Raw genomic sequence first — 16,629 nt, 5'->3', positions numbered from 1 at the left:
GACTATTCCAATCACAATGAGTGGAGAACAAAGGCTGAGAAAACATGTGGCTTTTCCCCAGATCCCTATTGAATCTGGATGAAAATTGGTCTATTTTTCCCTTGATCCGATTGTGGCTTAATGACTGCGTCAGCCTGTGTATGTATTCCTGAGAGACCCTGTAACATGCGGCAAATATAATCTGTACATTCCTCTAACTACGGGCCAGATGAACTAAGCTTAAAAAGTGATAAAATGGAGAGTGATAAACAGCCAGCCAATCAGCTCCTACCTGCCATGTCACAGACTGTGTTTGAAAAATGTAAGGCAGGAGCTGATTGGTTGGTTGTTTATCACTCTCTATTTTATCACTTTTGAAGCTTAGTACATCTCGCCCTAAATCACCAAAAATATGCCATTAGGTCTTCCAACCTTGTAGGTAAAGATCAGTGACCTCATGTATATGTAGCCAGTATCAGGCTGTGTAAACCGCTGTGTTCAAATCCTGTGTGTAAGATGCATGTGTAACACATGTTGGCCCTCATTCTGGTTGACTCACAAAGCTGCGGATTTTGCAGCTTTGCGAGCAAACCAAACGCCACCCGCATGAACTTTTAACCCCCCCTGCACCGTGAATGTCCGCACACGCACGCAAATGGATATTTTGCATAAACATCCATTCGGCAGCTTTGCGTGCAGGGCATTTGCGCTCGCAAATTTAAGTCAATCTCCGGTGACAGGTTTGCGGTGCCCTGATACGGAAACAGGGCGGGCAGCTGACATCCGGTCATTTCAGCTGCCCGCCACTGACACCCACGGCTGAATTTAAATTGGAACGCCTAGCGTTTTCATGGGAACGGATTAAGGGGCAGATGTATCAAGCTTCAAAAAGTGATAAAGTGGAGAGTGATAAACAACCAGCCAGTCAGCACCTAACTGTGATCGTTTTTAAACCAAGCCTGTAACATGGCAGTTATGAGCTGATTGGCTATCTGTTTATCACTCTGCATTTTATCATTTTTTGAAGCTTGATACCTTTGGCCCTAAGGCTGGTGGGGGTCCAGATGCATGCTGGATCAACAGATGCAGGCGGTTCCGGGCCAAATTTCACTTCACTATCCTGCGGGACTGACTGTGGAGAAGCTCCTCGGTGGATGCTGTCAATGAACAGCCAAGTTGCTAAAAAGAGGACTACTCTGTTTGAAGCAGCAGTGTGTGGGGACCCCTAGTGTGTTGGGGGCCAAGGACAGCTGCCCCTTTCGCCCCTCCCATAATTCGGCCCGAGTGTACAGTATCTGACTTATGGCCTATCTAGGGACACAATGATCCACACACACTAAATAATATGTGAGCACTGCTTTAATAAGTCAACAACTTCCTGATCTGTCACAGACCCATGATAAAAATGATTGCAAATGAATGTGATTGCTGTCCCTGTATTTGTATTTTAGCATACGATAAAGATGACTATATCACCAATGCCAGCACTCACAGTATGTAGTCTTAAAATGCTTCCACAAATGGAGAAATTGTTTGTGCTCTGCCGTAGCGAGGAGCAATGACTCCACATGAGTCATTGCCGAAATCCTCAGGATTATTGAAATGAGCAGGCACAGATTAAAAGGGAGCACATTCTGGAGAGGAAAGTGTCGCTTCCGCCATGGAAAGTGTCTATGTGTTAAAAAAAAGAGATACAGTCCTATAAGTAAATCCTTTCCGATCGCAGCAGATTCTCTGACAGATTATACTCCTGTGAGTTTATACTGTGAAACGCTGGATAGAATTATAATTATTTCTACACCTTCCTGACCTGCAAACGCACAAAACAGTAACTAACTTTCTTTCAGAAATGACTATGGCCCATAAAAAAAAAAAAATAAGCTTTCCGCAAAGCTCTAAAAATGCAAATATTTGACAGTGTACTAATAGCCAATGTTTTCGGAATAAACTTATCCTTTGTCCACAGACCTTTCACCTCACCATATTTATTTACTTTGTGACAATTTTACTCCTTGAGGTTTGGAGGGCACTCATAAACACCTAGGGGGAAATTTAATAAGATGAGAGATTCAGAAAGTGAGAGATTTGGTAAGAATTTGGATGTTTTTTTTTTTCTTAAAGCGGCAATCATGTACACTGCATAACCAGTTTGATTTGAAGTGTAAATAATTGCCTCTTTAAAAAAAAACTGGAGATTTCTTGCCAAATATTTCACTTTCTGAATCTCTCTATTAAATCTCACCCCTTATCCCCATTCTGACCTTTGTAGAAACGATTGATAAAAAAAAAACAACAACAAAAAATGTAACTCCACCCAAATGGACTGTTTGCTCATCTACACTGAGTTAAGGTTCAGATCTTAAGTTGGGCACACAAAGCCTCATACACACTACCTGACCGGGCCGGCCGATATTGTGCGTACACACTGAATGACATCGGCCGCCGACATCTTTTAGTGTGTATGCACTATAACTATAATTGGCATCAGCTGTGTCGGCTACTGTGTATTGGGCTAAATTGGCCTTTATGTTCTGCAGACATCAATCATCATTAACGACACACAGGAGCGCGCATCGTTAATGATATAATGAACAATATCATACAACATACAAGTCTTCCTGCATGTTCAAAAGATCAGTACAAGAGTCATAGGACCAGCGGGAACACGCATCGGCCTCATAATAGAGTACAAAGTGGACGAATTACATGATTTGTTGTTTGGAAACCCGTCGTTGTTTAGAAATTAGTTTAATGTTTATGCAGCTTGACACACGTTGTACTTGGAGAGACAATAAATCACCTTATATTGAAATGAGGGGGTCCAATATAGAAACCCTAGACTCATCCATACAAGAACAAAGCTTATATCAATCTACGATTTGGTTTCTATACCACATGTTTTTGTTGTATTCAACTTAGACGTTCAAGCGTTTGGGAACAATTTTTTGATGGTCATTGGCTCCCATACATTTCCAGGTTTTTGTTCCCACCAGATAGATTGCACAGATAAATCTGTATGTGTGCATGCATCTTTACTGTTATCTGTACTCTCTTAAACGATCAGGGACAGTGGTCACTGATGGGTCCACTTACCGACATGCTTCTATAGAATGATTTGATGTAATGTTGATGTTTTTGTACCAATACACATTTGTTCATTCTTTTATACTTGCATTGTGAAATTGCAATACACACGACCCTCTAATGAAATAAACTAGACTGACCACTATTAAGGTGTATACACACTATACGATATATTGTAAATGACATACACAATAATGATATTGTTAATGATATCTCGTGCATATCATCAAGTGTGTATGCATTATATTGTTAACGATGAGTCCTCCCATGGGTCATTAACGATGCCCCCCGTCCTCTGAACATGCAGTCAAATTTTGACAACGTATAATATTCTTAGTGATATCATCCTATCGCACTATATATCGTTTGCCTTGGAGGTCCGACGATATAGTTCATAGAATCGGTATCGTATAGCGTGTTTCCATCTTTTCAATTTGTTTAAATTCGTGAACATTACCATTTACATCAGGCATGTCCAAACTGTGGCCCTCCAGCTGTTGTGAAACTAAACACCCCAGCATGCCTTGCCATAGATTTGGCATTCAGTAATAGCAAAACTGTGGCAATGCATGATGGGACTTGTAGTTTCACAACAGCTGGAGGGCCATAGTTTGGACATGCCTGATTTACATGAATGCATTAAAAATGACATTCTAAATGTAGAATATTATCAAATGACTAAATTTCTGTCATTTTGACGCTAAAATGGCGGAAGGATGATATATGCACCCACTCAGCTGATACTGTCTCGGCTTTCATTTTCTTTCAGCATATTCTCAGCTACAGATAAAAAAATATCTTTTGATTTCCTGCTGTTTCTGCAGAGTTGAAACAGGAAAAGGAACAAGATCTCAATAGGAAGCAAGGAGAAAGATTAATAACGAAATTGCTGATAATATCCATCTAAAAGTTTATTAACTGTAGATTAAGAAATAGCTTTGACGTCTTGTTTCCAGAGTAAGTGGATTATTGTCACAGGATGATGCCAAACACTTGAATTCACAGGTCATTCGACAAGCACAAGTTCTTTGTTGCACAGCTCAAAACCAGCCATGGTCCAGTCAGTCCAAAACCAATCATAGTTTAAGATGGCTGCCTTTGGATCAGCTCTCGCAGGTAGAAGGGAGAAGCAGGATGGAGTGAAGGCATTACTAGCAGAGTACATGCACCCGAAGTGCCTCGTTTGACAGAGCACTACATGCATCTGCAATGGAAGGCTGATGAAGAGTAATGAGTTGGGTACACCTTCTCCATCTTCCTGTACAGTGATGTACGGAAGTGTCTACTGAATCAGGGAGCGGGTGCACACTGGGCAGACTGACCGAGGAGGACACTGATGAAAATACAGAGAAGGCATAAATAACCTTTACAGAGACTTAAAATCTACCATGTTCTATCTCAGATAAACAAAAAAAGAGCAAAGAAATGAAAAAACTTACACCAAAAAGACAAAGTACTAGCCAAGTCTAATGTCAAAGCTGACAAATAGCCCAGCTTTCTAAAATGTAGACTAAGAAGTCTTGACCAGAATTCATATTCAGATGACTTTTATGAATAGATAAGAGTAAATAAGACCAAGGGCCAGGTGCACTAAGATTCAAAAATGATAAAATGGAGAGTGCTAAACAACCAACCAATCGGCTCCTGCCTGACATTTTTCAAACATAGTCTGTGACATGGCAGGCAGGAGCTGATTGGCTGGCTGTTTATCACTCTCCATTTTATCACTTTTGAATCTTAGTGCATCTGGCCGAAAGGCTCAAATTAGGGCTAAAGGTTGCGTCAGACACACCCCATAGTATTTAAGTATGGATTATGGAGACTGTTAGTTCATTATTTTTATGGCTAGTAGGGGGTTGTTGTATCTTGGGAAGACAGGAGGTAGAGGTGAGAGCAGGGATTAGGGGTACATGGGTTTAAGAGGCAGAAATTAGGAAAATTTAATGGGACAGCAGCTATGAAAGGGATATAGATCCGGCAGTAAAATAGTATGCTGGTGAGAAGGGGCTGGGCCTGGGGAGAGGGTTAACAACATGCCTGAATAACAAGACCTGTTGGTAGATCTCGAGGACAGTTTTGGCCACCCCTGGTCTATACTGTGTGTGATTCTGTAGTTTCTCTGACCAGATGAATTTGGAGAACGACTGCTGATGTTTAGGTACTTTTGGCAGGGTCTGAAAGAGCTAGATATTTTGGCAGGATGGACTTCTGAAAAGCTGCCACTCTGCTAAGCCAATATAGGGAATACTCTAATTTGCACATCTAACAGTGCTAAGCATTTGTGATTTATTAAACATGAGCATGTTCTGTGGGCAAACAGATCCACAGATTATTTTATCGGACAATGAATGTACATACTTGTGTTCGTGTGTGTGTGTGTGTGGGGGGGGGGGGGGGGATTGCTGTGAATTTATAGGGGCATTGGGGTATTTAGTCTCTGCTTTGTCTGTAAAGATTTTAAATTATGAAAACTCACCCCATTGGGGCAGCAAACTTTTAAGATAAGTAATTGGTGGCTCTATATAAATCAATGGCAATTTAAAAAAAAATAGCTTCAACATAGCAAAAAAGGGTAATTTATATTCAGAGATGGGCACTGTTTAAATGTCCATGCAGTGGAGTGATACTTCCACTGTACACACGCTGACCCAAGTGTGCAATGACATTAACAATTACGTAGAACACTTGACAAGGGGTTTGCAACCCCTCGGAGGCGTCCTAAGGTGTGCACTAAAAAGGGGCTGTTTCATGGGTGTTTTATAGGCGTGTCTCTGACTGATGCTTGGAAGTCTACAGAGGGACTGGCATTCTGTCCCACATTTTGTGGACTTTCCCTATGATTGCTCCCCTTTGGAGAGATTTACAGTATAGATATAATAAATGTATACATTGTAGGCCTTTATATGCCTTACTGTTCTGGATGTGTTACAATAAACCCAGAACTTAATTTGGCTTTTATTAAAATCTGCAAAACGGCATTTACCTGTATTAACAAAACACCCAGAGTTCCCCTCTGTCCTGACTATCATAAGTAGGTTTTGTCTAGTATAAAGAAACGAAACACAACAAAAAGTGTTCTACATATTCCTCCAAATAATGATGCAACTGCAATGTGCTATGAGAATTTAAGCCTTGGGAGTCAATTAGGGAGGCCAATCCCGGGCTGTTTTTTTTAAATCCTGGGATTGAACGACTGCAGGATTGGCCTCTTGATGGCAAAATGGGGAGCGGGGCATGTGGGAAATGGCAGACAGGTGGTGCGGGGACAGGCGGAGACAATGGAGAGATCGGGTGGTGTGTGGTTGCGCAGCAGTCCGCACAGCATGTTTTACGGGCAGTGTCTGAGCCGAGCGCTGCTGGTGCTCAGCGCTGCCTGGCAGATAGGGATGAAATGCAAATTAAATCCCAGCCAAAAATGCCCGAAATCCCGCCGATCCCGGAATTGGCGCCCCTAGAGTCAATGTACCTCTTCTACTTTTCTGTTTGTTTTATTGTTTTGTACATAATGTAAGAGTGGCTTGGTTTGCTCGCCTTTTGTAACAATGTTTATGAAATGTTTGTTTGTGGTTTGATTCACCCTCGCTTCCCTCACCCTCCCTTACCCCTACATATATATATATATATTCAAAGGAAATGTAATAACAATTCTCTATGTAAAACATTTAAAATGTTAAATCTCTGCACAGGTAAGAGATTACTGTTCTACCAGGATTCATGTACAATGTGATCCACTCACGTACTAGAAAATGGCTTTGTGCGTGAAAGGATTACTGCCATGGAGATAATGATATGGATTACCTGACAAATAACATTGCAGCTTTAATAATCACTCTAACAAATGCTACATCTGCAGGAAATATGGAGAGCTTGAGTCATTCACGGAAGCGTCAACCGATGTTTAGATTTTGAAAAAGATTCTGTTCTTACACCAAAAGGACGTCTGATTGAGATCAGGGCCGGATTACAGTGGGGGCACAAACCAGCTAAAGGTTTTGTGCATGGGATGAGGTAGTGCTGCAGCTTCACCTATCTGCCAATGTGACAATGATTAATGGTGCTGAGCATCAGGAGTCAAGGCACACTGACTGCACAAATGTGCTGTGAATTACTGGGAGTTGACTTAGTCCCATAAGACTTTGCACAAGAGGTCAGAGGCTGAGAGGCTTGTGCTAAGCTCTCCTTGGTGGAGCTTATTTATTTATTATTATTTATTAACAGTTTCTTATATAGCGCATACATATTCCGCAGCTCATCCTATGCTTCTCACGCCCATGAAGGATAGCAGCAGCAGCTGCCTTGTCGTGGGAGGGTTTTTAATCAGGGCATCTACAGAGTAAGGTACAGAGGTACGAACACAGGCTTTTCATGTGGTATTTATATTTATATATATATATATATATATATATATATATATATATTAATCCCCCCTTCAGTTGACCATTGACCAAGTTTATACTGTGTTTACTCTGTGTTTTGACAGTGTAATATTCTCCCATGCAGTTTGCGGCCAGTAATGACAAGTAGGAGGGGGCCCCACTTTCTAAAGTGCCCCGGGCCCCCCGACGGCTTAATCCAGCTCTGATTGAGATGCATTTTACTTTCCCAGTATATGCCGTAGTATATTGAAGACTGTGGGAGTTCCCTTAATGTTATAATGATGTGGACAGAGGTGCTATTTCAAGGAAGCAGCAATGAGAGCATTGTCTCCTGCTGCAGTATTGATCTGACCAGCGATCTAGCATGCACCATCAAATCATTCATGCACCATCGGGTGGCTTGCAGCCTCTCACGCAGAGGCTGCAAAATCTCTATCCAATGACAGAGATCCCTGGCCTCTTTCATTCCTCTAAGTGGGGAGAAACGTAGGATATTGCCACCTCCTCCTGGCCCTTTATACGGCATCAGACTGTCCATATTCAGTACTTTTCGGTGCAGGACTCACCTCTGTCCACATCTTAAGTAGATCCAATACCCAAGGGCGTAACTACCATAGGTGCAGGGGGTGCAGCTGCTATGGGGCCCAGAGCTGAGAGGGGCCCATTTTGCCTGTCAAAGTATCATGTACTAAATACATTTTTCAGCATTAGGTGATGAATAGGGGCCCTTACAAAATGTTGCTATGGGGCCCACATGTATCTAGTTACACCACTGCCAATACCTGTAAGTCTAGTATTAGCCAAATAAATAATTTTCTTAACCCAGTACACACAAGTGCCATAAATGTGAGATATTCAAAATCATTTTAGTGCAGCATTATAACGTAATGCACCTAATTTCGAGCAGACGCATCTAGATTTATAATTAAGAGATGCTTGTTAAGTCAGTGCGGCAGCTGCACAAGTGTCCTGTGACCTTGCATGTGTTGCGGTGTAAAGGCAAAGGGGATCTGGATAGTATTCCCAAAAGTTTGACGTGGCTAGGTCAGTGAATGCGTCCTTGGTTGGCTAGGTCAGTGGTTGTGTCCTTGGATGGCGAGGTCAATGGATGTGTCCTTGGATGTCACAATCAGTGGCTGTGTCCTTGGACACAACTTCCCTGACCTCTGCAGTGTGGACAGCCTGGCCATCATGCTGTTGCTTTTTCACTCATTTCCAATTGCAAAAACTTGGTCTAAATTAACTCATTGATGCTTAAAATTCTATTATCACCTTGCTGTATTGCATGTTAATGCACAACAACACGCATGCTTGTATTGCATGGATTTTTGCTGTGGCTCCTTTTTTCTTTTTGTTTGCTTGCAGGGCTGGTGCAAGGCTTCTCGGTAACCTAGGCAACACTTCAATCTACTGCCCCTCCCCACCCCACACTGCCGCCAATACCCACTTTCCAGCCACTCTAGTGAAAGTGTTGAGATGGCATCTTAAAAGTAAAACAGAAACTGCCTGCATTGAGTACAACATCATGTCTTCCTCATAGACATCTTTAGTTTCTTTATTGTGATAGGCAGACTCTGTGGCGCCCCCTCCAGATCCCGATGGTCTAGGCAGCTGCCTTATCTTAGAGCCAGAACCGTTTGCTTGGAATGTTATGGCAGGAGTCAAGCAAAAAAGACGCTCGTCTGGAACAGCTTTCCATGATCCAGTCACAATTCCCACAACAACAACATTTTCCTACCTGGAAGTCTTGATCATCAATTCCGAACCTCTCCCTCAGATTTCGGAAGACCATGGGACAATATTCTTTAAATTTAAAGTGGCTGGGCATATTTTCTCTGAAATGTCAATAGGATATGGTTAGAATCTGTGTGTGAATTTAGAGAATGCAGCTGTTGGCATTTGGTATTCAACATGTAAAATAAAATTAAGCATTTGTCTCCTTAGCAAAATAGCTACTGTAACTTACACACTTATCCTCAAATCTCGGAAAACCTTGTTACCAAATATGCATTCCTCTTAGCCGTATCGCTAATGTGACAAATTCACAATACACAGGTTCCCTGGACACCGCATGCTGCTGCTGCTGCATGAGACTTATGCTAGGATTATTCCTGGTGCACCCATCCAGAAATGACACCCATGATTGATACAAATACTGTATAATGATTATACAGCTGCATAGGAGAACATTAAATTCCAAAGCTATGTAAAATACCACAACATCTAATATACACAGCACCATAGAAAAACATACATTTGTTAAAGTGTCCAAGCATTAAAGAAACTGAGAGTTTACTGTAGGCGGCTAAGGTAGGGACTACACATTAGGAGGAGAGCCCAGAACCGCCAATGGATAGGTGGAATTAACCAAGTGTCAAAGTTTGGGTGCAAATAAAAAGGGACAGACCTGGGAATCCCAGGGTACACGTTATCCCTAAATGTGAGCTATTCAACCACTGAGGTCATTAGTGCAGCTGCATCAGGTCACGCACCAAATTATGAGCAGATAGTTTTTCATTCTTTATGATATGAAATTACTTCTGATATTCCACCAGAAACTGAACTTTCAGTACTGCGTGCAACTACTCATTAAGGATTTCTCCTGCCTAGGGATGATTACTGGGAACTCTAAGGATCAGTTCCAGGCTATACACATGACCTTTTATTGAACAGTCTAACTTGTATGGAATGAAGGCGATTAGCTCTGCAAAGAGATGATAGTCCCATCTAATAGACTCACTTGTTAAAGAGGTGGTTGTCCACTTTGATTTTAGAGTAGGCTTTGAAGTCATCCGGCATTAGCATAATAGGTATCTGGACGTGGCTGAGCTCATTAATCTGCAATAGAAGATACACAGATATTATAGAGACCTGTTGATTGCAAACCATTGCAGCGTTATGCAATACAAAGAATACATAGAACACATCGTAACAGTGGTAAGTATCGATGACTCTGGGCCTATGTTTGTTACAGGCTGGGTGGGACTTATGCTGGGAAAACCGACATACAGTTCATAAAATATATACATTATATTACATTTCATTATAACCCGCAAGTTATAGAAATACAAAGTGATTACAAATGTTCTCTCTTGGCAATTTTTACAGATGCTCCACTGAATACCTGAAGAGATAAAAATACTAAATATAGTGCAATACGCGCTTGATGTTTTTCAATAGAAAGGATCTTTTGTCGAAATGCGTCAAGCGGACAGGGACTATAGATGGTGCAGATACCGGTGAGCAACAGCCATTCCTGAGAGGCCACTGGCTGGCTGAGTGCTGGGCTAAGATCGGCTTTGTGTTTAATGTGCCTTGTTATCTTGTCCCTCACGTAGACAAACACTTGCACATTTTTTTTTAACTTTTTTCTGTTCCCAATTTTGGTGTTTGTTATTTTACGTGAAGTTTAATAAATGTACAGCGATTATTTTTTACAATATTACACTAGATAATTTTGTTTCGGTTCTTTCCCATCTTTAAGTCTGTGAGCAAGTGGTGGATAAAAGAGGGTTAGAAAATATACTGAGACAAGCCCATATTTCTGAACAATGTTTCATTTACACACAGGTTTGTGTGGCATGCTTTGATATGTGTATTGGCTTATTAGTATCCGGCAGATTTAATTTGCTCACATTTATTCCCTTTCTATCTGGAATCACTGGAGGAGTGGAATTGGTCATCTATCTATCTATCTATCTATCATTTAAATTGTGTTACGATATATAAATGTTTATAATTTTATGTATATGAATGTATATTATATGTAAAGACACTCTCACGCCTTAATTGTCCTCTGTGTTGCTTTTACACTAGATTCCAGTCTACTTAAAATGCTGAGATGTGATTGGCTCCCAGGTAACGATGAGCAAAATTTTGCAGGTTTGTGATGTATTCACTGTGTTCTACATTATATCACAGATAGTTGTGTGTCCCAATAATATTTATATTGAAGTGTAATCTGCTCCAGCCCAACACATCAGAAAGAATTTATTGTTGAACTGGATACTTGTATAGTTTCACGGCGCCAGCATGGCCGCACGCTACTTCCAGGTTCTGCGCTCACCAAACTTTCTAAAATAAACTCCATGCCAACGTGGATAGTTCATACCCCCACTATCCACGTTGGCATGGAGTTGATTGCAGATAGCGTTGTGAGCGTAGCGAGCCACCGAGCCCCTCAAGGGGATTCAGACCTCACGGCCATGCTGGCGCCGTGAAACTACACAAGTACCTAGAACTGTATATGTAAATTCAACAATCCAAACACAAAATGCATATCTGGAGCTATTAAATTATATTCTATGGTAAGCGTCATAGCTAACGCGCGGGAAGACATAGATTCCGGGTTTGGTTTGCTTTGAAAAATCAGATGAAGGCAGCCTCACACAAAGTGCCGCACCTCCAGCTTCTCGCGGCCTACTACAATTAGCCCTAAGTATCCATTAAGTGCTAGTGGTAAGCCTGATGGTGAACTTAATACTGATTATCACACCCTCCTGAGCTGTGAACAGAGATTCGTGTTAAGTGCACCTTCAGTGCTTACCGCAGGCAGTAACTGAATAGCTCTGACCACTTAGCTCAGGAACTACAGAAAGTCCCTGGTAAGTCCCCACTAACTGATTCTCCGTCTGAGAATGTCGCCACAAACTTCCTTTAGCACTGAGATGAGGCTGCAGTTCTATATTCCCAGTATTTTCTTTGCCTACTCTTTAGAAACATATACAGTAAGATGCCTTTTGCGGGTGCGATGTGCGCTCCAGAGCACATCCCATCGCACAGTTTAAAAAGTATGTGCTGCACATACTTTTTGAACTAGGCCCTGATCACATTGCACGCAAATTGCATGCGATTTGCCTGCAATGCGATCTAGACAAAACCCATGCAATGATCGCACTGTGTATGGGCACCTTTAGGGATAAACAAAGCCATTTTTAGCCTGTGATTTAAGCTTACAATATAAATCAGATACCCAAATAAGTGAAAAAAGGCATAAGGCAGGGGTGGTTAAACCGGTCCTCGAGATCTACCAACAGTCCATGTTGTCCAGGCCACCTGTGGATCTGTAGAATGTGTTGGTTAGGAATGAATGCAGCACATGTTAGAAAATGTGGGTAATGGCCTCACCTGTGCACCATATAGGTGGTCTGCAAAATGTGAACAGTTAGATCTTCAGGACCAGTTTATCCACCCCTAGTGTGAGGTGTCAATTACATCCCACTCATCATTTTATAATAATTACACAACAAGTTCCGCTGATATAACCCTGTTCACTATTCGGTCAGTATACGGACATCGGAATCCTAACCGTCGGTGCTCCGACAGGAGGGAGAACGTAAAGAAGCCCCTTGCTGGCTCGCTGTGCTCCCCACACTGCTGGCTCGGTGGCTCACTACAGGTTCTATTCTCCCCCATGGGGGGTGTGGACCCCCACAAGGAAGAATAGCTCCTGTCAGTCGGGGTACCGCTGGCGGGAATTTGAACAATTGAGATTCCAGTGTCGGAACCGTCGCAATCCCGACTGTCAGGCCGCCATCCAGCACCCACTGTAGATTGTACGGATGTTAATAAATTCCTGAGGAAAGACCTAAAGGTTGCAAAAATCTATTAAAAATCTAAATATAAAGTGCTCTGTTTTAGTTTAATCTCTAATTTGATATTACAATAACAATCCAGTCACAAGTATATAATATATTTACCTCATAGGATTCCACAAATTAATCCCATTACAAAGAAATTCCCAAAGATACACATTTTTAAGCAGCGGTTCTTTTTTAAAAGCAGAATTCTGGGTCATCCCACTGCAGTAGAGATAAACAGGATGCCATATAATTGCGAGGCAGTGAAAAAAATATATCTTTGGACTTCCTCAAAAACTGGGGCCCAGTCCAGCGCAGCAGTTTCCACTTAATACTGCAACTTGCAATTGGAGATTACAGCGTGCAGAGAAAATAATATATCAGATGGAACATAATGAAGAAGATAAAAACATATTGTAGGTAAAATAGGTAAAATGTTAGAGTAGTGGAAGGGTGTAACGTGTGAATAAGCTGCAAGAGTTAAAAAAGTAACTACAGGAAGTGAGAACTGAGTCAGCGATTGGATGTACCGCTGACTCAGTGTGTCGGTATAGCCATACTTCCCTATACGCAATGCTTTCCAAACTGCAGATACAGTACAAGAAACACTGGAGGCATTTACTAAAACACATTTTCTGCAGCTCGCGTACAACAATTTTCATAAAAAGGCAATTTTGTGTGTGTGTGTGTGTGTGTGTGTGTGTGTGTGCAGGGGCGGATTTAGGGGTGATGGCACCCCTAGGCACAACAATAACGGCTGCCCCCCCCCCCTCCTAATTGTATTATTTTTGTATTTATTACTTATAAGCCCGTCCTTTGATAATAGCCAATTTAATGGATTACTTTTAAAAAAGCCACTAACTGTGACTTTTTTTTAATATGTATACATGTTTACTAAGTAGGACAGTTTACAGGGGCAGTATCTGCATGTCCTATCCATTTACACTCTATTTAGGATGGAATATGGTACAGTTCAGTAGATATTTTGCACTTACTGGTACATTTCAGGTTGATAGTACTATCACAAGCATCCAAGTGCTGCCCCCAAACATGTGCCGCCCCTAGGCACGTGCCTCACGTGCCTAATGGGAAATTCGGCACTGTGTGTGTGTGGAGGAAGGGTGGGCAATATCAGTATAGTCGCGTTGGACTTTTCCAGTTAAAACAAACAGCCTGGTTCATTATAGAATTATAATTGCAGCTGCATCTTTGGACGTAGATCCACTGCTAATCTAAGAATGAACACTGGAACTCCTCTGAAGGGGCCATAAAATCTTCATTGAAGGACACAGACCCTGGCCTCGCCATGCCTACAAAACATGGGGGCAACATTTTGTAAAATGGTTCCTCTCGCCACTCCAATCCCAAACAGCCACAGGCGCTGCGACCCATACGGCACATGCTCAATACAGGTCCTGTGAATCTGCAGCCCAGCCACAACCATCGCGTTTCAGAACAACTCTGAGGGGGATATGTTTCAAAGCGTGGAGAGAGATAAAGTGGAGCTTTGATGCATATCCCCCTAAATCCGGATCGCTCCAAGGGTATGGTTCAATAGCTCAAAAAAAAAAGGTTTTTAACAAGTTTTGTGCTGTCATTTTGCCGGTTTCGCCATATCTGAGCCAAATTAGCGGAAACGTGTGCCCTTGTGGGCTCACTTCCCTTGCCACGCTTCGTGCAAGGTGCCTCACTCCACTACCACAGGTTACTATTCCCAATCGTACTACACATGGATGGTAAATGAAGAAAAGTGGGGTTTTTCTTTTTTTAACTCGTGTCGACCATATGTGTCGACCATTGTCATGTCAATCTTTACAGCCTGTTGACCCTAAGCACGGCCTAACTTTTATGACATATTACTGTAGATCTATCAACTTGGTACCGCTTCAAGGGGATCAGTATGATTTACATACAACTGAATTACCGACAATTAGTGAGATGTTCTAACATCTGCCGCCCCTCTTCGCTGCTTACCACATTCATACTAATAACATATTCACTAACATATGTGATTAGTAATGCAAAGGACAGCTCTTTCGCTTACAGCTATCGTTTGCAGCACCGTCCCTAGACTTCCTGGTCAGAGACCCAGGAGTACCTCTGAGCATTTGCAGAGTAACGGAGACAGCCGCGGGGCATGCTGGGAGGGATCAGTGACGGATCCCCTGACAGCGATGCGGAGAGAAGCCCATAGCCTTCTATAGGGTATCGCTAGCAAAAGCTTGTGATTCCCTTCGCAGCGCTGCCCCGATGGAGGGGCTTTAGTGGATACGAAAAAGAGGTAAAAACCCGATAGCATCCCACCCAATTACTTGACAGACACTGTTATACCGGCAGGGTGTAAATACCTATGGTCAATATCCCGACACATACAGAAGGTGAGATTTAACAGGATGAGAGATTCAGAAAGTGAGAGATTTGGTGAGAAATCTCAATCAAACCAGTTTGATTTTGCAGTGTAAATGATTGCCGCTTTAAAAAAATAAATGGAGATTTCTCACCAAATCTCTCACTTTCTGAATCTCTCATCCTATTAAATTTCACCCAGAATATTGACTCTCTACAGTCAATATATAGACATAATCATAGTGCCAAACATGTTATAATACCGACACAGTTATATTGTCGACATGGACATTGTATTAATATGGTGGTTTAACACTCTCCATTTTATCACTTTTCAAGGCTTAGTACATCAACGAGGAACATCAGCCAAAAGTGAGTTTTGAGTGGAATACAATAGAACCTTCTTTTTGCCTGTACTCCAGGCAGCCGTATCCCTGCTATGGCACAGGAGATCTACTTTCTGGCTTGGTCGAGCCTTTAAGTGACATTACTGATATATGATGCATCATCGCTGCTGTGTTTGCGGACAGGTGCACCTAAATAGCAAGCCAGCACATAACATTAATATCCAGAAAACACTGTATATAACTAAGCCGCATAATATACTTAAAGTAATGAATGTTCATACTAACTTAACTACGTACGTGGGGAGATGCACCTCAGCAGAACACAGTGACTAACAACTTGCAGTGTAGTCAGTGTGGATGGATGCATTCTCAGATAGGGGCAAGCCAATGATATTACAGAAAAGTTTGACTTCCCGGAATGAGCATCATTGCTAACATCACTATAACTACCTACCCTAAAAGTGGGCATACATCGAGCCAATTTGGACCGATTTCGGCCGATTGCGATCAATCGGCCCGATAAATCGGACCAAATCGGTTCTTCATGACATGGGGTCGGTTCCGATGTGCGGTCCCGTGCGTATCGGACCCGGCCCCAGGGGTCGGACCGGCAGGACATACGATGTATAATCAGATCAGTCGGGGCGGGCGGCGGTGACAGTCAGTCTCCACTGTCCAGCGCCGTAGCGGGCGGGCACTGCAGCCGCGGCAATTACAACTTTAAAATAACATGTCAAATGACTGCCCGGCTAATGATTGGCTGAGATAGAGCACTCTCAGCCAATCAGTGGCCTCCCTCCGCGGCTGCTGATTGGCTGAGAGTGCTCTCTCTCAGCCAATCAAAAGCCAGAGAGTCATTTGACACATTATTTTAAAGATGTAATAGCCGCCGATGCCCGCCCGCTACAGCGCTGGACA

General features: G+C 42.3%; 1 protein-coding gene across 2 annotated transcripts in view; it reads right to left on the bottom strand.

The window, feature by feature from the left end:
* The window catches only part of PIP4K2A (phosphatidylinositol-5-phosphate 4-kinase type 2 alpha), a 132,484-nt gene that overhangs the window by 36,308 nt on the left and 79,547 nt on the right, over positions 1-16,629 (bottom strand). For both annotated transcript variants that reach the window (XM_083189288.1, XM_083189287.1), the window contains 2 exons: positions 10,180-10,277; positions 9,178-9,274 (listed from right to left, as the gene is read on the bottom strand). In XM_083189288.1, the coding sequence (XP_083045414.1) occupies positions 9,178-9,274; positions 10,180-10,277 (195 nt within the window). The remainder of the gene's footprint in view (positions 1-9,177; positions 9,275-10,179; positions 10,278-16,629) is intronic.

Source organism: Crinia signifera, chromosome 5 (genome assembly GCF_055691185.1).
Source record: "Crinia signifera chromosome 5, ASM5569118v1, whole genome shotgun sequence".
NCBI classification, from domain to species: Eukaryota; Metazoa; Chordata; class Amphibia; order Anura; family Myobatrachidae; genus Crinia; species Crinia signifera.
This window is presented reverse-complemented; position numbering and strand designations above follow the sequence as displayed.